The following is a 25,487-nucleotide window of genomic DNA, read 5'->3' as shown; positions in this document are numbered from 1 at the left end:
TTACTCAACTATAGGTAAGCAAGCAAAAATATTACCAAATACTCTGACACTACAAAAACCCTGTTTTTCAACTCTCACTTCAAGTATCTCATACCACCTACTAATTAGGCATCTTTGGTCAACCCCTAATCATTCCAAAGTTCACAATCTAGGAACTAGAGTTCTTTAGCACAACTCCTTTCATTCACTTTATCCCTACCAGAAGCTGAACAGTGGAAAGTTCCAACTTGTGCAACTCTAGAATGAGGTTATAAATGGGAGGGGTGAGGGGGGTACCTGACAGTTGTTTTTTTCAATCCACTTAAGATCCCAGAGAGACCAAAACACTTAAGTTCCAACCTGAGCTTCATACTTCCCTGTATAAAATGTGTTTTCTTAAGCTTCAACCTTTCCAGCTGTAAAAAAAAAGTTTAAAGTATTTCTGAACAGACTGGATCAGCTGCCAAATAACCTCAAGTCCTTAAAGAGAAGGCAACATGAACACCAAACTAAAAACAATTTAATCGGCATAAAATAATATAGTATTGTCATATCGTCAATAACACGTTAAGAGCAGTACGACTTAATTAAAGATGTGATTTCAGAGCGAGAAAAACACCAGCGCTGGTTTCTGATTACAAAAGGTAGATACTGTTTTTAAATAGGTGTCTTTAAAAGATCCTACTAGGATCTTTAATGTCCGATTTTCCTGATTATGCTACGCTGCCAAAAGCTCTGGCTGATCTTTGGGGTGCTGTGACTCAGTGTCCCAACAGTGTGGCTCGTGTAGTCGGAACGCGGAACGTGCCACTACATGGCGCCGACAAGCTTTTAACAGAATTTGAATTCTCTCAGTCCTCTGACGGCTACTATTGAGCCCCTTCCACTTCCAGTCGTCCCAGCACACTGGTTTCCAGCTCTTGGGAAACCTGGGGCTTCAGACTTAACCCCCCAAACGCTTCCTAAGTCAACGTGGAGGCCCGCATTTCCCCGCCCTTCTTCATAAGGCGCACTCGTCAGAGAAACGTTTGGTCTAACTAAGAAAAGTAACCTCGCCCTGCTCCACCCAACAGGTGGGAAGGAGAAGGGAATGGACAGCTGGGAGCCGAGGCCAGGCCAGGCCTCAAACAGGGCGGCTGAGGGAGGCCGCAACCCCAGTGCGGCCTGAAACAAGGCAGGCCCCATCCTGCCCCGCCAATCACCCCCCCGCACCCCGCCCGGCCAATTCCAAGACGCCCGCCCCGGCTGACCTGACGACGGATGCCACTCAATGCCATGAGCCGCAGTCTGGGCCAACCGAGCCGAAGAGGGCACGTCCACCGTCTCCGTCCCACAGACTCCGCAGCAGCCGCCACCAGCACCAGGGCCGCCTCGTCGAGAGCACGGCGCGCATGCGTCGGTGCCCCTGAGGCGAAGGAATCACGTGGTAACGCTGCGCGCAGGCCTCGCCCTCCGCGGGATCCTGGGGCGGGGGGGAGGGGCAGTTGGCCCCGCCCCTTCTCCGCCCGGTCTCCGCCCCGCGGCCGCCGCCGGAGACCCGGCAGCTGCTCCTGCTGTTTTCTCCCGGCTGTGGGGACTTTCTAAGCCAAAAGACAGTGTTTAGGGCCTTTTACATCCTTGATCTTAAACACAGACAGCGCTCCACCCCTCCAAAGGAAAATATTGTCTTTCGGGGCAAATCTAAGGTTTTCCCAACAATTGCCCAGCTTTTACCCCTTTACCTACTAAACATGAACAGAAATTCAGCCTTAACTCTCTACTTCAGGATGATATAGACTCTGGGTCCTCTCAGGTTTCCTCAAGAGGAAACATTAAAAAAAAAAAAAGAAAACAATAGAGGAAACAAGTTAGGGGCTTGGGGAATTGATCATTAAAGGGTTATATGAAATTATCCTCTGGACAAATGAAGGCTGCTTACATTGACAGTATTAGCAGTCCTTTTCAGTTACATTCCCATCCTCACTTTAAAAAAAATTTTTTTTTTTTCCGAATCTGGCCTCTCTCCTATTTCCGCGACAAGGTTCCTGAGTTCACCCACCACTTGCCATGCAATCTCTGTTGAAGGTTCAGTAGTATCACAATTGCGTTGCGAGTTCCTCCTTTGGAATCTGATTCCAAAAATATATATATATTTTTTAAAGATTTTATTTATTTGACAGGGAGAGACATAGTGAGAGAGGGAACACAAGTAGGGAGAGTGGGAGAGGGAGAAGAAGGTTTCCAGCAGAGCAGGGAGCCCAATGCGGGGCTCAATCGCAGGACCCTGGGATCATGACCTGAGCTGAAGGCAGACTCTTAAGGACTGAGCCACCCAGGCACCCCTGATTCCAAAAATATTTCTCTGCAAGATGATGTTTCCTATCTACAATGCTGTTAATCATAAATCCTCTCAATAGCACCTTTGCTTTCAAATATCAAAATCAGGGGCGCTTGGCTAGCTCAGTCAGAGGAGCCTGCTACTCTTTAACTCAGGGTAGTGAGTTTGAGCCCCAATTTGGATGTAGAGATTACTTAAATGAATAAACAAACCCTTAAAAAAATCAGTCTTCTTACTGACTGCATTTCACTTTCATCAAACTGCATGTAGTTGCAGCTTTCCCTTTCCATTGCTTCTACTATTGAAGCTAACTTTTGGATTCTCAGGGCAGCTATGCTTTTTACCGGTTTAATCAGCAACTTTTAGATGTTTACTACGGGAAGGAAAGTTAAGGGAGTAATCTATTAAGGACTGGCTCTAATTGCCATGCTGCCTTCACTCCTTTTCTGGTTCTTCCAATCTTTCCTAAACTTATTTCAAATTCTTCATCAGTAAGTAAGATTAGCTCTGAGATCCCATCCCCCTCCTATAGCCATTTTATAAACATCTATCTACTTCTTCATCTTTATTCACTGTAGATTCATTGTTTCCCTTTAGTTTTCTACATCTTACCTTTCCAGAGAGTGCTCTTGCTCCCACTCTCCTGCTTGAAAATCTCCACTAGTTTTCCTCCATAAATCTCTTGCCATTAGGGCATCTACTTTTTGGAGGACCCAGACTAACATAAAAACTAACCAACATAAATGTGAAATTTAATGCAATGTTTTTTGTCCTAATTGATTCCATCACCTTCCATATATCAGTGACTTATGCAGTGGACATTTTTAAATTTTTTTAGCATATGAAACCCCTCCCTCTGGGACATCCCCACTTTCTGAAGTAGAGAGCCTATATCTCATTGTAGAAGCTGAAACTACCTGATACTTTCTTAGTCCCCCTCCACCACACACACACACACACACACACACACACACACACACACACTCTTAGCGATATGAACACAGGGCTTGTAGGGCCAACATCCAGTGTGGCAGTGTGTGGTATCAGTGGGGTGATGTGGTAGCTCTCTTCTGTAATACTAGCAGGCTAGTGGACTAGCTCTGCAATGCAAGGTGGACATTCTTATTAGCTAGTTAGCTTCCCAGTCTCATAAAACTGGGACACCAGATCTTTTTTATAAACCTTTCTTCTGTTTAAATTAGTCATATATAGTTAGTTAGTTGTATTTGCTGGTAAGTAAGAATTGTGAAACAAGTTCCAAGAACAGTTGCAGATAACAGATGGTCAGGGAAATAGAAACAAGTTGGATTAGTCCTAACCAGGGCTGAGAAAACAGTAAAAACCCAGCTGGTACCAACAGAAGTCCTTCTGGGGTTTATGGAACACAGTGCATACAGTACACATATGGTAAAAAATGATTAACTGTAGTCATCTAGAATGATTTGACCATGGAAGGCAAAGGTTTAGGCAGAAGTGTGGGTGGAATTTTATTTATAGTAACACTGGACAGCTTAAAAGAGAATGACATAAGATCAGATTTCTAGGGCGCCTGGGTGGCTCAGTCGTTGAGCGTCTGCCTTCGCCTCGGGTCCTGATTCCGGAGTCCCGGGATCGAGTCCCGCATCGGGCTCCCTGCTCCGCGGGAGGCCTGCTTCTCCCTCTCCTACTCCCCCTGCTTGTGTTCCTGCTCTCGCTGTCTCTCTCTCTGTCAAATAAATATAATATTAAAAAAAAAAAAAAAAGATCAGATTTCTAAATTCCTGAAGTAGGAACCAAAAATTAAGGACTTCCTCTGATAGTAACAGAAGAATTTATTCTTTGCAGCCATGGGGCTGCAAAACACACTCAAAGTTGGGGCCCATGTTGCTAAATTACAATGTCAGTTGATTCCATAGTCTTGTCAGAAATCTTCTATGAAGATTAAGGCATTGTTCAGGAAAGAGCAGAACCAAAGAAGTGAAATGGGCATGTGGTAGAATTCAAATAACTTGAATACCCTTAACTCATTACCTTTCCCTGAGCTCCATTCATCAAACAAAAGCAGCCCCTACTCACTGAACTGAAAAGACTGTTTCTGCCTTAATGGAAATCTCTATAGATCTCTCCTAATCTGTGGAGGCTTCACCTTGCATGAAGAGGCCAATTTTTCTTACTCCCCATTCCCAACACTTATCATTTTTTCTAAACTTATAACAGAATCGGATTTCAGCATATTCTGGATGCCAATTATAACCTCAAACTTGTATAGCAAGACTTACATAGCAAGACAGTTGAAATGTTACAAATTTATGTTGACAAAAATATGGAGAATGCATGAGAAAATTGAGTGCTAGACTGAGAAGGAAATGATTTTAAAGTATATATATGTAATATACATAATATATATATTTGTAATATTACATATTAACATATACATATAAATATGTATAAATTCAATATGCTAGCTTAAACAGTCAAGAATGGTTCAAACAGTTTGTTCTGTAGGAGTGTTGGCATGAACTATTCATGAACAACTTTCCACTCACCTTAACTATGTATCCTAAGAGTGCCAGGTACACTCCCTTTGCCAAGATTTAAGAAATATACAGGTGAAGGGACAGTCAGCATCTTTGGAAAGTACTACAATCTCCAACTTATAATGTTTCAACTTAACAATTTTTCAACTTCAAAGTGGTGCAAGAGTGATTAAGCACACAGCCACTCAATCACAAGGGTAAACAACCAATACAGTTAAACCCATTCTGTACCCATACAATCATTCTGTTTTTCACTTTCAGTACAGTATTAAATAAATTTCATAAGATATTTAACACTTTATTATAAAATAGGCTTTGTGTTAGATGATTTGCCCAACTATAGGCTGATGTAAGTGTTCTGAGCATGTTTAAGTTAGATTCGGCTAAGCTATGATGTTTGGTAGGTTAGGTGTATTAAATGCATTTTTTTCTTTCTTTTTTTACGATTTTATTCATTTATTTGAGAGAGAGAGAGAGAGAGAGCACAAGCAGGGGGAGCTGCAGGCAGAGAGAGAGGGAGAAGCAGGCTCCCTGCTCAGAGGCTCAATCCCAGGACCCCAGGATCAGGACTCAAGCTGGGACGGCAGACGCTTAACAGACTGAGCCACCTGGGCATCCCTCTTTAGTTCTTTCAATCAGTGATCAGTCTCCAATTCTTTGCTGACTTCTGGGTTGATAACAATTCTTGATAACAGAGTGCTAGACTTCTGAGTGCTCAATATCAGTAAGTTACTAAAATACAGGAAATCTTTAAGGCTTGGGACTCTGTTACATAATGAGTATTTTTTTATAATAAAAGCACAGAGATTATGTAAAATCCTCACATTAATAGTAGTGATTATATTTACTGTACTTTTTTTTTTTTAAGATTTTATTTATTTATTCGAGAGCAAGAAAACCCAAGAGCAGGGGGAGGGGCAGAGGGAGAGGGAGAAGCAGACTCCCCACTGAGCAGGGAGCCTATACAAGGCTCAATCCCAGGACCCTGAGTTCATGATCTGAGGCAAAGGCAGACACTTAACCAACTGAGCCACCCAGGTGCTCCTTTACTGTACTTTTTGAATGCAAAATTCATAGTATATACATTAAAAAAAAAAAGGATAATTAAGCTTATACATAAAGTAATGGTCTTCTGCCTTTGAAATTTAAAATTTACGTTCCATATATTCAACAATCAATCAATGCAAATTTAGTAGGCACATTTGCAATGACACAAGAACAATGGTCAAAATTAATAAAACTTGGAATCTGTAACTATTGTTTCAATGGTGCATATCATTAAGGGTTAAAGCAAAATTTAATGATGATTTCAGATTTACAACTGAGGTCAAAAGAGTCTAAACCAGGTGCTGACAAACTACGCAAGAGGTCTGTTTTTGTTTGACCTGCGCTAAGAATGTATTATACATTTTTAAAGGGTTAGAAAACACAAAAACAAAAAAAAAAACACAAAAAACAAAGAATATGCCACAATCTGTAGCTTAACAAAGCCAAAAATATTTACTTTTTGGTCCTTTACTTCAGACCTAAACTATAGAAACATAATAAAATACACTTAGAAGAAAAGATAAAGCATTTAAAAAAAGCATGTATGTAACTATGAATATATGTTACAGTACCTACAAACAGAAAAAGTAACCAAGTCTTTACTGTCCATTAAGCTTAGCTTCAAATTGCTGTAAAACCCCTTTTATTCCACAGCAGTCCTGGAGTAATACAAAGAATCACAATTTAAAATGAAGCCAAATACATCAGAAAACCACTCAGTGACACAAGAAATGAAAAAGAATGAGGATAGTTCACAACTGTAATAAAGTGATCATTGAGTAAACTATGACACAGAACCATAGATTTTTAGAACAAGATAGAACCTTAAAAATCACCTAGTCTAGTCCTCACATTTTAGAGATTGGAACACTGAGACCTAGACTGGCAAGTGACTTGCCCAAGGTCACATGGCTAATTTCCTCTAAAGCTAGAATTATAACCCAGGTCTATTGTTAGGTCAATAGAGATAGGTCATTATTATATCAAGTATACCAAGTGAAGGTCAATATTATAATATATATATTTTTTATTTTAACATATTTGGAAGGTGGAAAAATAGGACACCTCTCACACATCTACAGAAATAAATCCTTTTATTTTTATAACATTCCTTCTCTTTTTATGATGCATACAGTACTTATAGCCCAAGAATTCTGAGAAAAGCTATAGAAGACCTGGCACTATTTTTGAGAATTACACAACTGGGCAGCAAAATAACACCTTTATAAATGTTGGGATATATAGAAATAAAATTTAGTGTTTGCACACAAAAATAGGTAAGTTACATTCAACACGTTTTCTTTAACGTGCATTTAAAATGTTTAAGCATTAAACTTTGGTCATCATGCTTCATTATAACTTGTTAAATTTCACAATGATGTAGATGATTTAACCCAAATGGTAAGCATATATATCACATTAACACAATAGCAAAAGCAAGCTAATACTGCACAATCATATTAGCAGACTGATTTCAGAAATACATGTTTTTCACAAATAGCACAAAACAGTTTGTGATAACATAGTTCAATGACTTTTCTTTCATTTCATAAAATAAGGCTGAGTAATGAGACATAGCAGAACATGATTACATAATAAAAAGTATATTTTTAATTACAAATCTAATTGTACATACAGGGCAATGAATTGTGGTTTCTTATAGAATAGTGCAAATGAGCAGGACGTTCCTCAAAAATAATATAATTGGATTCATTCCTTGTACCCCAGATTTCATGAATATTAGGTTATATTAATTATTTTAGGTTTTTGTGTGATGGGTACAAGTGGTAGGGTTGATATAGGGCAGATGTGTATTCATTGGCTGCAAATACAAATAGCCATTGACTTAATTTACCAGATGAGAAGTGCAGGCACTGAAAATGTAACTTTAAAAAAGTTCCATTTGTCATCATGTAAACAATTTTCTTCATCATACTATATTTCATCAAAGATTCATAATTCATTTTATATTGTCATATCGAGCAATTCTTCTAAACTCTTTTTGATATGTGGTGGTTGGGATGCAGCCTGATTTAACAGATTCTGACCCATTTGTGCAAAAAGTGCTTTTGATAATTTAGCTGTGGCTGTTCGTATATTTCCTCCAGCTCCAGGCAAAGAGCCACTATTTGTCATGTTCCCTAAGAGATGCCATAAAACAACCAACACTTTCTGTTCTGTGGCATGGGGCTTCCTTTGATAAAGTTCCATAACAATATCTGAAACATAAAAATATAGTAAATAGTAAAGTTTTCAAAAAAATAAAATCAAGTTTGAATAATTAAAAAGCATACAAAATATACTAAGCTTCTTCCCGATGCCATTTGTCATAAAATGTCAGGCATTTTAAAGAAAAGTAGGGTCAGAAACTTTCCTCCCAAAGAAGGTATCTTTAAGTATTAGAATTCTATATATGACAACTTAGTTCAGGCAAAAGTAGTAAACACAGGAATTAAACCCAAAATTCATCTAGATGTTTTCCAAATGTAGTTAAATAAAAACATACATTTTTAACTCACTGACCTTTTATCAAACACATCATTTGAAATGGTTTTCCAAGTGCACCAAATTGACTTTAATGTCTTTTTATTTTTTCTATATTATTTCTACTGACAGGAAGACTAAAATACTTAACTGGAAAAAAAAGGATAAAATTCTTAAAAAAAATTTTGGGAGGTAAAAATCTTAAAAGGTTCTCATATGGATGATTATGCAATTTATTTCTACATTGTGGGTAATGATATTGAATTTGGTAGTTATCCCAAAATTAAATTGAAATGCCTATCAGTTTATCCTTAGTTAATAAAATATTTCTTTAGAAATAGCAATTAAAAAATACTTACCAGCAAGCTTTTCAGTCATATCCTGTTTTGCTTTTCCATTTAAAAACTGAGCTTTTGTGCAAAATGGCTGTAGAAGTAAGTAATTGTCTAAACAAAAAGAATAATACAGACATATAAAGAATTATGAGATCTTATTTTTCCATTACATAGAATTGAAAGGAAAATATACTCATGCAAATGAATGCAAATGTTAAAAATTTTTAAATCTATGCAATCACTACTTAACATTATTTATAAAACCTTAATAGAATAATATTCTTATAGCAAATAAGATATAAAAATACCTCTGAGTATTAAAAGAGCTATCATATGGTATAAAAAAGCAAAAGAATTGCCCATCCCCTGGCATCTTATTCCAAAAAATAGAATATAGGTTTATCAAAAACAAACAAAAATAGAAAAAAAAATTGTTTTGCGGGTAGTTTTTATCCTTACTGATTTTTTCAAAGTTTTAATTTTGTAATAATTATAGATTCATGGGATGTTGCAAAGGTCCTGTGTACCTTTCACCAAAGGTTGTATCTTACATAATTATAGTACACATCAAAATAAGGAATTGGACATTTATACAGTCCATGTGCATAGTTCTCATCTGCATCATTCACATATTTGTTAATTTTTGGAGTTTTTTTTATAAGCTCTACACCCAATGTGGGGCTTGAACTCAGATTCCGAGATCAAAAGTCACGTGCTCTACCGACTAAGCCAGAAGGTGCCCCTACCTGTGTATAGTTCTATGTCATTTTATCACATGTGTAGATTTGTGTAACGATCACTGCAATTAACATACAGAACTATTCTATCACCACAAAGATCTCCCTAGTCACATCCAACCCCTCCTCCCTAGCTGCCCCTAAACCCTGATAACCACTAACCTATTTTCCATCTTCATCCATAAATTTTATCATTTTGAGAGGGTTATACAAACAGAATCCTACAGCATGGGACCTTTTGGGACTGTCTTTTTTCACTCAGCATAATACCCTTTAGATTCATCCAAATTGTTGTGTGTATCCATAATACTACATTTTTTTTAAAAAAAATTTATTTATTTATTTTACAGAGGGAGAGACAGCGAGAGAGGGAACACAAGCAGGGGGAGTGGGAGAGGGAGAAGCAGGCTTCCTGCTGAGCAGGGAGCCTGACACAGGGCTCAGTCCCAGGACCCTGGGATCATGACCTGAGCCGAAGGCAGACGCTTAACAACCTGAGCCACCCAGGCGCCCCCATAATACTACTTTATTACTAAGTAGTATTCTACGGTATGGAGGTATCACAAATTTTTTCACTATTAACCCACTGAATTACATTTAGGTTGTCTGCAGTTTTTGGCTATTGCAAATAAAGCAGCTATGAACAATAGTGTACAGGTTTTTGGATGGAAGTGAGTTTTCATTTCTCTGGAATAAATGCCTATGGATGCAACCGATGGGTTATATGACAAGTGCAGTTTAGTTTTTCTAAGAAATTGCCAAACTATTTTCTACAGTGCCTACACCGTTTTATTTACATTCTCACCAGCAATGTAGCACAGATTCAGTTTCTCTGAAATCTTGTTAGCGTTTGGTGTTGTCACTCTTTCTAATCTTAGCTGTCCTAATACTTGCTATATATAACCTGAATGTCTGTGTCCTCCAAAATTCATAGGTTGAAACCCAATCCCCATTGTTATGGCATTTGGAGGTGAGGCCTTTGGGAGATGATTAGGTCATGAAGATGGAGCCCTTATGAATGAATGGGATTAGTACTCTTTTATAAAAGATGCCCTAGAAAGCTCCTATAATGTGATGACACAAACAGGAGATAGGGCCATCTAGGAACCAGAAAGTGGACCCTCACCAGACACCAAATCTGTTGGCACCTCGACCTTGAACTTTCCAGCCTCCAGAACTGTGAGAAATAAAAGTTTGTTTTCACGCCATCAAGTCTGTAGTAGTTTGTTGTAGCAGCCCTAACAGACTAACATATTTGTGTAGTGATCATGGTCTTAACTTGAATTTTACATTTCCCTAATGACTAGGGATGTTGAACAGTTTTCATGTGTTTATCTGCCGTCCATATATTCTCTTCAGTGAAATGTTTCTTCATGTCCTTTGTCCATTTTTTAATTGATTGTTTATTTTAATGTTCAGTTTTGAGAGTTCTTTATAAACTCTAAATTCTTCCTCATATATGTGGTTTGCAAATACTCTCTCCCAATCTGTAGTATTTCTCTTCATGTATTTAATAGGGTCTTTTGCAGAGCAAATGTTTTTAATTTTGATGAAGTCTAATTTATCAGTTTTTATGGATCATGCTTTTAGTGTCACGCTAACAACTCTTCACCAAGCCCTCAGGTCCTAAGGATTTCTACCTATGTTATCCTTAAAAGTTTTACAGTGAAGTTTTACATTTAAACCTAAGATCCATTTTAAGTCAATTTTGCATCAGATGTGAGACTGAGGTGGAAAAAAGGAACTGAAAACTCAAAAATAAAGGAAGATAAAGTCAATTTAATGGGACATATTTAATCTCTAGAAATAATTTAAAATATTACTGAGAATATCACAACATTAAATGACAAATATTGACTATGATTTCAACATTATAAAAAAAAGTGTAGAATCAGAAAGTACAAAAGTAAAGTCAAAGTAATTTGAGTGCCAAAGTAAAGATTTCTTACCTACATGCTGACTCAGTGCCTGAACAACATTTGTGGCGGCAGCATAGATGCCTGGATTCTTTGAATTCAGATTGTTATCTACTATTGCTGGAATTAGCATGTTGATTATAGGAGATAAGTTGTCTCCAAGCAAAGGAATCATTTTGTGCATTGTTTCTAGAGCCACCAGATTTACTTTACTATTGGAATCATGAAGTCGAGATTTAAAAGCATCAAAGATCTGAAAGTAAATTGGTAAATTATTTAAAGTGAAATAATGTTTATAGCTATTTAAATTCTTTTTGGCATTCTATAGTATTTATCCTATTAATATACTGTTTAAAAACATACACACAACATCTTATTTAACCTGAACTTAGATAATAGGAATTTTATATAAATTTGGATATTAAATCTAAGTCTCAAATCTTCTTATAGCAAAAAGACAAGTCTTCAAAGATCACCCAAAAAGACATACTAATTAATTAAGGTTGAAAAATTTAGCTTGGTAGGAAGATGACTGGCTTACTGTAAATGGGATAAAAATGCTATTTTTTGGAAGGTACAATTTAGCTTAGCTAACTCTAAGAACTCAAGAAAAGTTTCTATTTTTATCACTATTCATAACAATTAGACATGTAAGTTTTACTGTAGAGATCTGATTTAGTTTCAGTTTAAGTGTCTTATGAGAATTTTATATGAAAGTTCAGAGTTAAATTTTTATTATTACCTCTTAACCTGATTACTTTAACAATTATTCCTTACTCTTTAGAATTCTTAACTTTCGTAAGCTTAAGATATATTAAGGGAATGATAAGCAAATCTTTAGTCACATCAGGTGAGTGAAGAGCTATTCTGTGAGGCTAAGATATATATATATATCTGTGAGGCTAATATATATATATATATCTAATATAAAAACTATGAAAGTTAATATATATATACATAAAATTTTTCATGGTAAGAATAGTCTTCCCAAGAGATTTATTTTTACTCAAAATTAAGAGACAGCACTATTGGAATTAAGAGTAGTTATGGTATGTTGGCCAAGTTTAATGTATATAAATACAAATTTTAAATGGAATTTAGTTAATAAATTACCAATGGAATTAACTGAACTAATACTGAAGAAGCATAAATCATCTATGCTCATTTATTACTATCTCCTTTTCTATTGCTTGTTATCTTCCTAAGGGTTGGTATATAAATTAGTATGGACAAGATTTCTAATCTACATATAAAAATTTTAATATCTATTCTTAAGTAATATCAAGCTCTTAAATGTCCTGGTTCTTAAAATATTTACTGATTCACTCAACATTAATTTACTGAATGTCAGGTTCCAAGAGCTCTGAGAATACAGAGCTTTCAAGAAGTTACCACCTAGTGGGAGAATGCAGACAAGTAAGCAGCTATTTTTTTTATTTTTTCCCAATTACTTTGAATTGTTCTACAATGCTTTTAACACAGCAAAACCTAAGCAATCTATTCTTCTAATTTTAACATTTTAAAATAATACACGTAAGGTACTAAGATTTAGGGCAATTTCTTTTTATTTATTTATTTTTAAATATTTTATTTATTTACTTGAGAGAGAGAATGAGAGAGAGAGAGCACATGAGAGGGGAGAGGGTCAGAGGGAGAAACAGACTCCCTGCTGAGCAGGGAGCCCGATGCGGGACTCGATCCCAGGACTCCAGGATCATGACCTGAGCCGAAGGCAGTCGCTTAACCAACTGAGCCACCCAGGCGTCCGATTTAGGGCAATTTCTTATACTAATGAGCTGTTAGCTACATATTGAAAATGAAAATTAATTTTGACAGTTCATTACCTTCACAATGTTTACAACAACCAGTTCTTGATTGTTTTCAGTATCCGATAAAAGCTGCTTAATCCCATTAATGCGATCACGGAAGTCTTTTGCATTTAATAAACTGGTTATGACTTTAATGTATTCAGCACTTTCTAAGGAATTGCGGGGAACTGATTTTCTGGTGATGTCATGAATTTCAGTTACTTCTCTAAAGTCAAAAAAAGGTAAATTTAATTTCATTATTAATTTCCTATAAGAAACATAAACATAACAAATAGTTCTTATTACATATTTATTTTTCAAAAATTCACAAAGTGATCTAACCCAAAGCCACAATACCTGTGTTGGGGGTCCCTAAAATCTCCCCTGAGTTTGGTGATTTGCTACGAGGACTCACAGGATTCAGCATGTAGTTCTCCTCACAGCTAAGATTTATTACAGAAGGATACAAAGCAAAATCAGCAAAGGGAAAAAGTGCAGGGGTCAAAGTCTGGTTGAAACTAGATATAAGCTTCCAAGGGTCCCAGTGGAATCACACAGGACAAATTTATTATTACTCCAGTATCAACTCGTAACAACACATCTGAAATGTTGTCTACCAATGAACCTTATTAGAGACTCAATGCTCAGGCTTTTTTTTTGTTTTTTTTTAAGATTTTATTTATTCATTTGAGAGAGAGAAAGAGAACGTGCAGTACGGAGAGGGAGCATCTGAAGCAGATTCCGCACTGAGTGCAGAGCCTGACTTGGGGTTCAATCCATAATCATGATGACCTGAGACAAAAGCAAGAATCAGATGCTTAACCAATTGAACCACCCAGGCACCCCTCAATGCTCAAGGTTTTTACTGGGAGTTGGTCATGATTGGTCCTCTGCCTAGGATATACTGAAATTCTAGGCTCCCAGAAGGAAAGCAGGTCTTCAGCATAAACCACATTGTTTGCCCAAGTAATTGTGGTACAGTAAACTATTCTTATCAGTTAAGGAACAGTGGCAATCCTCCTTAAATCCTAGTTCCCAGATGCCAACCGGGGCTCACCTTGTAAGTAAGATTTTCCAAAAATAGTCTCAGGCCTGCTATGTTAACACAAATTATCCATGTGAATTTGCATGAGAGAACTAGAATCTTGACTCTAGCAGGACTTACTATTTCAATGACTTACTATTACTAGCATCTTGTTTTTTATTGCTATAAAGGGGTGACTCAATATAGCAGATGAATGATCCCTTTGAAACTAAAGTGTCATGCAAATTGACAGGTCTTTTTTTTTTTTTTTAAGATTTTCATTTATTTATTTGAGAAAGAGAGAGAGAGCACAAGCAGAGGGGAGAGGGAGAGGCAGAGAGAGAGGGAGAAGCAGGCTCCCTGCTGAGCAGGGAGCCCGATGCAGGACTCAATCCTAAGACCCTGAGATCATAACCTGAGCCAAAGGCAGACACTTAACCAAATGAGCCAACCAGGTGCCCTCAAATTGACAGGTCTTAAAGACAATGGTAAGAGTTGCCAGTTACCATTTCTCTGACTACCAGTATTAAAAATGGTGCTGAAGTTGTCTTAAGAGCACTGATTAATGAACGACTCAGGATCATCCTAAAAGTAGACAAAAGATGGTGATCTACAACGTAGATCTTAGTTAGATGTATCTATTCATTATTTTTAATTTGCTTAAATAAATCGATCTGAGGTTAATTTGTGAAATGATTAATTCTATACAATGAGAAAAATAGAAGATTAAATTTATATTTAAACTGAGAAGTATATGATACATAAAAGGTGAATAAATGAAAAGAGTAAAAAAGAACACTTCAAGAAGCCATCTAATTACTGAATCTTATGGGGCGCCTGGGTGGCTCAGTCGTTAAGCGTCTGCCTTTGGCTCAGGTCATGATCCCAGGGTCCTGGGATCGGGCCCCACATCGGGCTCTCTGCTAGGTGGGAAGCCTGCTTCTCCCTCTCCCACTTGCCCTGCTTGTGTTCCCTCTCTCACTGTGTCTCTCTCTGTCAAATAAATAAATAAAATGTTAAAAAAAAATAATTACTGAAACTTGTGTTTAAAGATGGCTTTTTTGTTATTTAAAACAAAATGGATTTGATAGTAAAATAACAGTGAATATACCTTAGGGTATACGACAAAAACCAGACATGCGCACACGCACACACACACACACATACACACACATACCTCAATCAATCAATTCAAAAGAAGGCAGGACAAGAGACTCATTTTAGACATAAAGACACCAGCAAATTGAAAGTGAGGGGACGGAGAAACATTTATCATGCAAATGGATATCAAAAGAAAGACGGAGTAGCAATACTTATGTCAGACAAACTAGATTTTAAACTGAAGACTGTAACAAGAGATGAAGAAGGGCACTATATCATAATAAAGGGGGCTATCCAAAAAGAAGATCTAACAATTGTAACTATTTATGCCCCCAACTAGGGGGCACCCAAACATATAAAACAATTAATAACAAATATAAAGGAACTCATTGATAATAATACAATAATTGTAGGAGACTTTAACATGCCACTTACAACAATGAACAGATTATCTAAACAGAAAATAAACAAGAAACAATGGCTTTGAATGACACACTGGACCAGAAGGACTTAACAGATACATTCAGAACATTTCTTTTTTTTTTTTTTTTTTTTAAGATTTTATTTATTTATTTGACAGAGAGAGGCAGCGAGAGAGGGAACACAAGCAGGGGGAGTGTGAGAGGGAGAAGCAGGCTTCCTGCGGAGCAGGGAGCCTGATGCAGGGCTCGATCCCAGGACCCTGAGATCATGACCTGAGCCGAAGGCAGACGCCTAACAACTGAGCCACCCAGGTGCCCCCATTCAGAACATTTCATCCTAAAGCAGAATATACATTCAAGTGCACATGGGACATTCTCCAGAATAGATCATATACTAGGTCATAAATCAGGCCCAAACAAGTATAAGTAGATTGAGATCATACCGTGCATATTTTCCTTCCACAATACTATGAAACTTGAAGTCAACCACAAGAATAAATTTGGAAAGACCACAAATAGATGGAGGTTAAACAACATGCTACTGAACAATGAGTGGGTCACCAGGAAATCAAAGAAGAAATAAGAAAAATACATGGAAACAAATGAAAATGAAAATACAATGGTCCCAAACCTTTGGGATGCAGCAAAAGTGGTCATAAGAGGGAAGTATATAGCAATACAGGCCTACCTCAAGAAGCAAGAAAAATCTCAAATAAACAACCTAATGTTACACCTAAAGGAGCTACAAAAAGAACAAAGCCTAAAGTTAGCAGAAGGCAAATAATAAAGATTAGAGCAGAGATAAATGATATAGAAACTAAAAAACCAATAGAACACATCAATGAAAGCAGCAGTGGTTTTCAGAAAAAATTAATAAAATTGATAAATCCCAATCCAGACTTATCAAAAAAAAAAAAAAAGGACCCAAATAAATAAAATCATGAATGAAAGAGGAGAGATCACAACCAACACCAAAAAAATACAAACTGTTATTTTTTTTTTAATATTTTATTTATTTGAGAGAGAGAGAGAAAAAAAGAGTGAGCATGAGCAGGGGGGAAGGGCAGAGGGAGAGGGAGAAGCAGACTCCCCGCTGAGCAGAGCCCCGGCCACCCAGACACCCCAGAAATACAAACAATAATAAGAGAATATTATATGCCAACAAGTCAGGCAATCTGGAAGAAATGGATGCATTCCTAGAAACATTTAAACTACCAAAACTGAAACAGGAAGAAATGGAAAATTTGAACAGACCCATAACCAGCAAGGAAATTGAATCAGTAATCAAAAATCTCCCAAGATATAAAAGATCAGGGCCAGGTGGCTTCACAAGGGAATTCTACCAAACATTTAAAGAAGAGTGAATACCTATTCTCAAACCATTCCAAAAAATAGAAAAGAAAGGAAAACTTCCAAATTTATTCTATGAGACCAGCATTATCCTGATTCCAAAACCAGACAAAGTCTCCACTAAAAAAGAGAACAATAGGTCAATATTTCTCATGAAATGGATGTAAAAATTCTCAACAAAATACTAGCAAATTGAAACCAAGACTACATTAAAAGAATCATTCACCATGATCAAGTGGGATTTATTCCTGGGCTGCAAGGATGGTTCAGTATTCACAAATCAATCAATGTGATACACCACATTAATAAAAGAAAGGATAAAAACCATATGATCCTTTCAATAGATGCAGAAAAGGCATTTGACAAAGTACAGCATCCATTCATGATAAAAACCCTCAAGAAAGTAGGTTTAGAGGGAACATACCTCAACATAATAAAGGCCATATATGAAAAACCCACAGCTAAAATCATCCTCAATGGGAAAAAACTGAGAGCTTTTCCTCTATAATCAGGAACAAGACAGGGATGTCCACTCTTACCACTGTTATTTAGATTAGAACTGGATGTCTTAGCCTCAGCAAACAGACAACAAAAAGAAATAAAAGGCATCCAAATTAGCAAGGAAGAAGTCAAACTTTCACTAGTTGCAGATGACATGATACTTTATATAGAAAACCCAAAAAAATCCACAAGAAGTTGCCAATTGATAGATGAATTCAGTAAAGCTGCAGGATACAAAATCAATGTACAGAAATCTGTTGCATTTCTATACACCAATAATGAACAGCAGAAAAAGAAATTAAGAAAACAATCCCATTTACAATAGTACCAAAAACCATAAGATACCTAGGAATAAACCTAACCAAAGAGGTAAAAGATCTATACTCTAAAATCTATAAAACACCCAAGAAAGAAATTAAAGATGACACAAAGAAATGGAAAAAAAGAAAAAAAGAAAGAAAGAAATGGAAAAACATTCCATTTTCATGGGTTAGAAGAACTAAGACTGTTAAAATGTCTATACTACCCAAAGCAATTTACACATTTAATGCAAATCCTATGAAAATACCAACAGCATTTTTCACAGAGCTAGAACAAACAACCCTACAATTTGTATGGAACCACAGAAGACCCTGAATAGCCAAAGCAACCTTGAAAAAGAAAAGCAAAGCTGGAGGCATCATGACTCTGGACTTCAAGTTATACTACAAAGCTGTAGTGATCAAAACAGTATGGTACGGGCACAAAAACTGACACATAGATCAATGGAACAGAATAGAAAACCCAGAAATGAACCCACAACTATATGGTCAACTAATCTTCGACAAAGCAGGAAAGAATATTCCATGGGAAAAAGATGGTATCTTCAATAATTGGTGTTGGAAAAACGGGGCAGCAACATGCAAAAGAATGAAATTGGACAACTTTTTTTTTTCTTCTTTTTTTAAGATTTTTATTTATTTATTTGGAGAAAGAGAGAGAGCGTACAAGCAGGGGGTGCAGCAGGCAGAGAGAAAGGGAAAAGCAGGCTCCCTGCTGGGCAGAGAACCCAACATGGGGTTTGATCTCAGGACCCTGGGATCATGACCTGAGCAGAAGGTAGATGCTTAACCAAGTGAGCTACCCAGGCACCCCTAAAAAAATATATTTAAAAAAAATTATATAATCAATCTATTACATGTTAAACAGTATAAACAAGTTACAAAATTATATACATAATTATATTTATAAAAATTTTAAGAGTAGTCTTTTTGTGGTTGGTGGTACTATGGGTGATTGGTTAATTCTTCTTTTAATGTTTGGATTTTCTAAAGTTGTTTTTTTTTCCCCTAACCATAATTATATATTACTTTTATAATCAAGGGGGACAAGTAAAGGCTAAAAATTAAAACAAAATTAATCAGAGTTGTCCAACACAGACCTAATATTGACAAGTGCAATAGCACTAAAGCTTTAATAATGTTTAGTGCATGTAAAAGCCAGTTGCTGTGAATATATAACTGTCTTATTAAGTATAATTACCTCACACTTTCTAAGTTCTTACCAACTTTTAAAACTCCATTAAGTTTTGACAAATACCCCTGGGATAGTTCATAAAAACATCCAAAAGAGACTACTATCACTAGGGAGTAATTTCTCTAATGATGTGGACTATCAAATGATCCTACCTTTCAGCTGAATTGAAAGCATCTCTAGAAACAGATGATGACCTTGTATTTCCAACAGTGCCAGTATGAGATCGTCTTCCTTTTGCTGAAGGAGTATCTAGTGGTATCTCTCCTAAGCCCTTTAAGTAATATAAAGAAAGGCAGGGTAATAAAAGTCTTAAAACCAGTTAAGTGAAATAATTTATACAATGTAATTTTCATAGAAGTCATTATTGATCTTTTTATAAATGAACACATCTTAATAATCAGCTATGCTTATGCTTTAAAGGGTATCAATACATAAAATACCTTCTAATTAGTAATAAATTAACCAAATATGTGATCAACTAATAGGAAATGATATTGGCTGAGTAAAACTGTTCAATAAAATTTTAAAAATTAATATACTATATTTTATAACTACTCTTAAACCTTAAAATCTACAGAGAAAATATGAACACATTACATAAATAATGAATTCCTATGCAACACTAGGATGAGAATAAACACGTCAATAAGAACTATTTAAAAATACTTGTACTTGAACTGACAAATACAAACCACCTCAGTTCAGTAAGATAATTATTTACATGGTTATTTTAATTATTTCTATACGAATTAAGCTAAAGTCTTTAAGATCAATAAGCAGAAGAAAATGCTCTAAAATGTATATTGCCATACATCTTTGAAATACTATCCTTTCATAAATGAATCCTTTATCCAAGATTATCAATGAGGAGTAACATAAATTACCATAAAAAAATTCTACATTATTAAACATATTTTGCAAAAAAAAATGGATTACTTTTTATAAGTTACTTTTCACATTTTATTTTACTTGATATTCCCTCAGTTACTCATTACAGACATGTCTGAATCTCCCATTATCTACCAGGATTAAATAAATGGGGCTTCCCCTCAAGGAGCTCCTAATCAATGTTCTGCAGTGTGATAGGAACTCTAATAGTGGAATATGCAAGGTAAATAAAGCAGGAACCAAGCATGATGAACATCACTATCCTTATCCTGTAAAAATAAAAAATTCAGGTTAAAGAAATGAAGTGATGTACCTAATATTATATAGTTGTTTAATTCTCAAACCCAAGTCTTGAATCAAATCCAAGTCTTATAACTCCAATAAACCACACTATATTCTACCAAATATCAAGCTTCTGTTCAATAAGCACTTATTGACACTACCAATGTCTACTGCAAGTTTTTCAACTGCTGTTGTTGAAATGCTACTGTAGCTATATTCGGAATGATTAACAGAGAAATAATCACAGAAGCAATTACTTCCACCTTTACCTTCCTTGTACTTTGCTTTTAAAGATGTTTACAAATTAAACTTTTTCCACATACCTTTTGCCGTAAGCTTTTAACAGATTCCTTAATATATGGCAAATCTTTGGATGGGACATATTTTTCAAGCATTTTATCAAAGTTTGGATGACACATCATAAGGAAAAGCATTTTTCGACCATAGTACCTACGGACATTTGAGAAATACGCAAATAATTTTATATACCTTAACAAACTCAGTTTCTATCCTTAGATGCAATTTTTTTAATAGAAAAAACCTGTCAATATCAAGATTGTCATCCCTATTTTATTTTATTTAAAGATTTTATTTATTTATTTGACAAAGAGAGAGAGTTAGTGAGAGCAGGAACACAAGCGGGGTTGTGGGAGAGGGAGAAGCAGGCTTCCCACCGAGCAGGGAGCCCGATGCGGGGCTCGATCCCAGGACCCTGGTATCATGACCTGAGCCGAAGGCAGATGCTTAACGACTGAGCCACCCAGGCGCCCCTGTCATCCCTATTTTAAACAAGCCACTGCAACGTAGTTATACTAACTGAACTGGAGTATAACATTCTCCTGTCCCTCACCTTTATTTATTTATTTTTTTTTGGTTTATAAAAAACCCACTTTATTTTTTTTTTCCGGATTATTCACCTGTTCTTTCTTGTTTTTTGTTTTTTATTATGTTATGTTAGTCACCATACAGTACCTCATTAGTTTTTGATGTAGTGATCCATGATTCATTGCTTGTGTAGAACACCCAGTGCTCCATCAATACGTTCCCTCCTTAATACCCATCACCGGGCTAACCCATCCCCCCACCCCCCTCCCCTCTAAAACCCTCCATTTGTTTCTCAGGATCCACAGTCTCTCATGGTTCTTCTCCCCCTCTGATGTCCCCCGCTTCATTTTTCCCTTCCTTCTCCTAATGTCCTCCATGCTATTCCTTATGTTCCACAAATAAGTGAAACCATATGATAATTGACTTTCTCTACTTGACTTATTCCACTTAGCATAATCTTCTCCAGTCCCATCCATGTTGATGCAAAAGTTGGGTATTTATCCTTTCCGATGGCTGATTAATATTCTATTGTATATATGGACCACATCTTTATCTATTCGTCTGTTTGAAGGGCATCACGGCTCTTACCACACTTGGGCTATTGTTGTCCCTAACCTTTAAAAAACACTATAGCTTCAGATCTTCAAATCTCTTCTTAGAGAGCCAAATGTTTGAATTCTATTTTTCAGGCACCCTTGGGTCCATATCAAGGCTGGTATTTGGCAGAACTGTGAGTTAGAAGAAGTCTGTCTTTATCCGGGGCTCCTTGCTCACTGGGCAAGAGGTTGCTGGTGAAAGGTGTTCTGACCTAAGTCAACCTTCCCTAGGTTCTGTATTTCCTGTATTTCTTACCCTCACTATTTTTCCCCCCTGCCAAAACCTATCTGGGTTCCAATTCTTCAAAAACCTATTCTCTGCTACCTAAAACATACCCAAAATTAGTTGGTAAATCATGGATGATATATAATGAATGTGTAATGCTCTCCGAACTTTTTTTTTTTTATGGTAGTATATAAATTTAAAAATAATTCTTTTTTTAAAAAATAATTCTTTTTAGGATAAAACCTTAAGCCAAGATATCATTGTGACAGAACCACAGATATCATGGGTATTGGAGATATTTTTGGATAGAGGGATCTTATAGTACCTTATACCATATTACTATTCTTCAAAGAGGCTTGGCCCTAAAATTAATTAGTTATGCTTTTTCTTACAACTTGGAATATATGGGACTAGGATGAACCAGGAAAGGCAAGTCTTGCAAGGTAGGGAGAAGGTACAGAATGATCTCAGGAATATGTGTATCAATTAGGCTCCTTCAACTGTAATGGAATTATAGAAAGGGAGGTAGGTAGTATCAGAAAATAAAAATTACTGTTCTCTCCTCAGAATCAGAATAAGGTTACCCCTTGATAAGTAGTTCATAATCAGTTATAGTTTCAAAGATGATTATAACTTTTAGCCCAGAACATTAAGGACTGTAGGTCTATCACAGGCCCTAATGATATGAGAATGGCTAAAACAAACAAGTAAACAAGCAATAGGGACACTAAATGTGAGAAATAGTAAAACTATAAAGTTGTAACCATTTTATAATTTTAAAACTTCAAATAAGAAATGACAAAATGGGTTAGAAGAATTACCATGTCATTAAGGAAAGGTTAAGATGTATATACAACAACGATTATGAATCTTTTTTTGTCCCTAACTAGTTTATTATGATCCAAAGCCTAAATTGTTTTGAACTTTACTGTGGTATACATAACTTCCAAAATGGCTCCCCAAAGAGCAGGACTGCTCTAATACCTACAATTTGTAAATATGTGATACAACTTCCAGGATTATGTTATGTTATGTTATATGGTAGAGTTGACTCTAAGATACAGAGATTTTCTGGGTGGACCTAATCTAATCATACAGGTCCTTAAAAGCAGAGAGCTTTCTATAGCTGGTAGCAGAAGAGGAAATCAGAGAGCTTCTAAGCACAAGGGGGATTCACCATACTTTTGCTGGGTTGAAGATGGAGGGGGCTGCACAAGAAGGAATTCGGGTGACCTTAAGGAGCTGAGAGAGGACCCTAGTTGAAAACCAGCAAAGAAATAGAGACCTAAGTCCTATAACTACAAGCAACTGAATTTGGCCAACAACCAAAATGAGCTTGGAAGCAACTTCTTCTATAGAACATCTAGATAAGAGCTCAGCATTATCATTACCTTGATTATAATCCTGGAAGACCCCAAGCAGAGAAAGCAATTGAGCCATGCAAGACTTCTAACCTAAAGAACAGTAAGCTAAAAAAGTCTGTGTTGTCTTAAACCATTATGTTTGTGGTAATTTGTTACACAGCAATAGAAAATGAATACATTGACTTTCTATATTAGCTTCTGGTATAATGATTTCCATAAGATTAACTCTAGTTACCTAAAGTCATGGATACATTTGTCTTAAAATGTTAATTTTATAGCCTTCTTTTTTTTTTTTAAAGATTTTATTTATTTATTTGACAGAGAGAGACACAGTGAGAGAGGGAACACAAGCAGAGGGAGTGGGAGAGGGAACACAAGCAGAGGGAGTGGGAGAGGGAGAAGCAGGCTTCCCGCCAAGCAGGGAGCCTGATGCGGGGCTCGATCCCAGGACCCTGGTATCATGACCTGAGCCGAAGGCAGGTGCTTAACGACTGAGCCACCCAGGTGCCCTAAATTTTTTTTTTTTAATTTTATTTATTTATTTGACAGAGAGAGACACAGCGAGAGAGGGAACACAAGCAGGGGGACTGGGAGAGGGAGAAGCAGGCTTCCCGTGGAGCAGGGAGCCCAATGTGGGGCTCGATCCTGGGGCTCGATCCCAGGATCCTGGGATCATGACCTGAGCCGAAGGCAGACGCTTAACGACTGAGCCACCCAGGCGCCCCTCAGGTGCCCCAATTTTATATCCTTCTTTACTTTAGTCTCTATGAACTCAGGACCCTCCCTCCCACTTTTAATCTATCTTAATATGTAACTGCCATAAATTTTTAGGTTTTATATGGGACATTATCAATCACCTAGTCTCACCTTCCTAATTTTACATACGAGAAAACTTAGGCTAACAGACGTTAGGTAATTTGCTTAAGGGCAAAAAGTGATTGGGGCTAGGAATTGAACCTAGGCTCTTGACTATATCCAAAATTTCTGTGACCAATACATCAAGGGGCAGCTGGCTGGGTCAGCTGATGGAGCACGTGACTCTTACTCTTGGGGTTGTGAGTTCGAGCCCCATGTTGGGGTTGGGCACAGAGTTTACTTAAAAAAAAAAAGTTACCAATACAGTAATGTACCATCCACATCTTAATTCTTTTGTCATTTTTCTCTTAACCTTCATAGAATTGTTCTTCAAGTACAGCAATCAGAAATTTATGGGATTTTCTAAGTGCAGCTATCTAATGTTTCAGGAGACAATATGTTAACCATTTCGCTTCCTGTATTTTTCATGTGCACCTATTTCCTTGATTTCACCTGATTGCTTGGAAAATATATCATTTCCCCTAAGTGCATTACCTTACATTTGCCCACAATGAAGTTCTTCTGCCACTTTTCTGCCCACTCATATAGTCTTGTGCCGTTTTCATGCAGTTCATCCCTGTGACATGGCATCTCACTACCCAGAAGTATGTAGTGTCATCTGTAAATTTGGAGAATTCACTGTGCACTCCCTCAAGATCATTTACAAATTGGTTAAATAAGTCCATCTGTCCCAGCACCAATCCCTGGGGACCCCACTTGTCCATTTAGAAAAAATGTTTACTCTTTTTTAACCTTTGCTGCCTACTTTTAACCCTTATCCTAACAGATTCGGCAAATATTATTGGCAGCTATTCACCTGGTTTCTTGTGAACTGTCCTGAGCAAACTTGGCAGCAGCTGGTAATATCCGGTCAGCCATATCCTTTGTTCCAGATAAAATACGTTCTGGTTCCATAAATCCCACAACATCTGATAAGTGCTGGGCTGTACATCTTCTTACTGCAATGTGTAAATGGCTACAAGAAAACATGATCAATTGAAACAAAGTTGATGTATGAACTATTTACCAAAGACATACCTTTAAAGTTAAATGATTAAACTATTCCTAACCCTCAACAATCATCCTTGGAAGCTAAAATGACAAATTACATTAGTTACCCATCCCCAAGAAGTTAAAAACAAAACAAAACTCATAATCACTGACATTTATTTAGTTCCAGATCTATGAATATAAGTAAAATTATGAGAATAACAGTATTATTTTCCTTGTATGCTCTGTACCTAATATGATGTTTATCACATAAGAATTATTTGTTTTTTGACTAAAATAATACTGAAGTTTGCTTGTGTTTCTCCTACATCCCAGACTGCAAACAATTGTATTTTTAGTTTAAGGACATATCAAGATTATTTCGAGGGGCGCCTCGGTGGCTCAGTTG

General features: G+C 36.6%; 2 protein-coding genes across 9 annotated transcripts in view; both read right to left on the bottom strand.

The window, feature by feature from the left end:
• PRPF39 (pre-mRNA processing factor 39) overlaps window positions 1-1,389 on the bottom strand; it is a 40,692-nt gene extending 39,303 nt beyond the window's left edge. The window contains exon 1 of one of the 2 annotated variants that reach the window (XM_045900773.3): window positions 1,230-1,389. The gene's annotated coding sequence lies outside the window, so the exon portion shown is untranslated. The remainder of the gene's footprint in view (window positions 1-1,229) is intronic. The other variant, XM_064570990.1, reaches the window with a different exon arrangement.
• A 5,547-nt stretch (window positions 1,390-6,936) lies between these two features.
• Window positions 6,937-25,487, bottom strand: part of TOGARAM1 (TOG array regulator of axonemal microtubules 1) — a 77,936-nt gene continuing 59,385 nt past the window's right edge. For 4 of the 7 annotated variants that reach the window (XM_064570983.1, XM_045900768.3, XM_045900771.3 and 1 more), the window contains 7 exons: window positions 24,906-25,064; window positions 20,546-20,672; window positions 19,205-19,323; window positions 13,176-13,365; window positions 11,365-11,584; window positions 8,703-8,789; window positions 6,937-8,078 (listed from right to left, as the gene is read on the bottom strand). In XM_064570983.1, coding sequence (XP_064427053.1) covers window positions 7,825-8,078; window positions 8,703-8,789; window positions 11,365-11,584; window positions 13,176-13,365; window positions 19,205-19,323; window positions 20,546-20,672; window positions 24,906-25,064 — 1,156 coding nt within the window. In that variant the 3' untranslated portion in view covers window positions 6,937-7,824. Of the gene's footprint in view, window positions 8,079-8,702; window positions 8,790-11,364; window positions 11,585-13,175; window positions 13,366-19,204; window positions 19,324-20,545; window positions 20,673-21,372; window positions 24,708-24,905; window positions 25,065-25,487 lie in introns of those variants that run through there. The other 3 variants (XM_064570984.1, XR_010405163.1, XM_064570985.1) reach the window with 3 other exon arrangements.

The sequence above is a fragment of the Mirounga angustirostris genome, unplaced genomic scaffold, assembly GCF_029215605.1.
Source record: "Mirounga angustirostris isolate CCGP_5_RB_7025 unplaced genomic scaffold, mMirAng1.0.hap1 SCAF_9, whole genome shotgun sequence".
Taxonomy (NCBI): Eukaryota; Metazoa; Chordata; class Mammalia; order Carnivora; family Phocidae; genus Mirounga; species Mirounga angustirostris.
The sequence above is the reverse complement of the archived record's forward strand: the minus strand, read 5'-3'. Positions and strand labels throughout refer to the sequence as shown.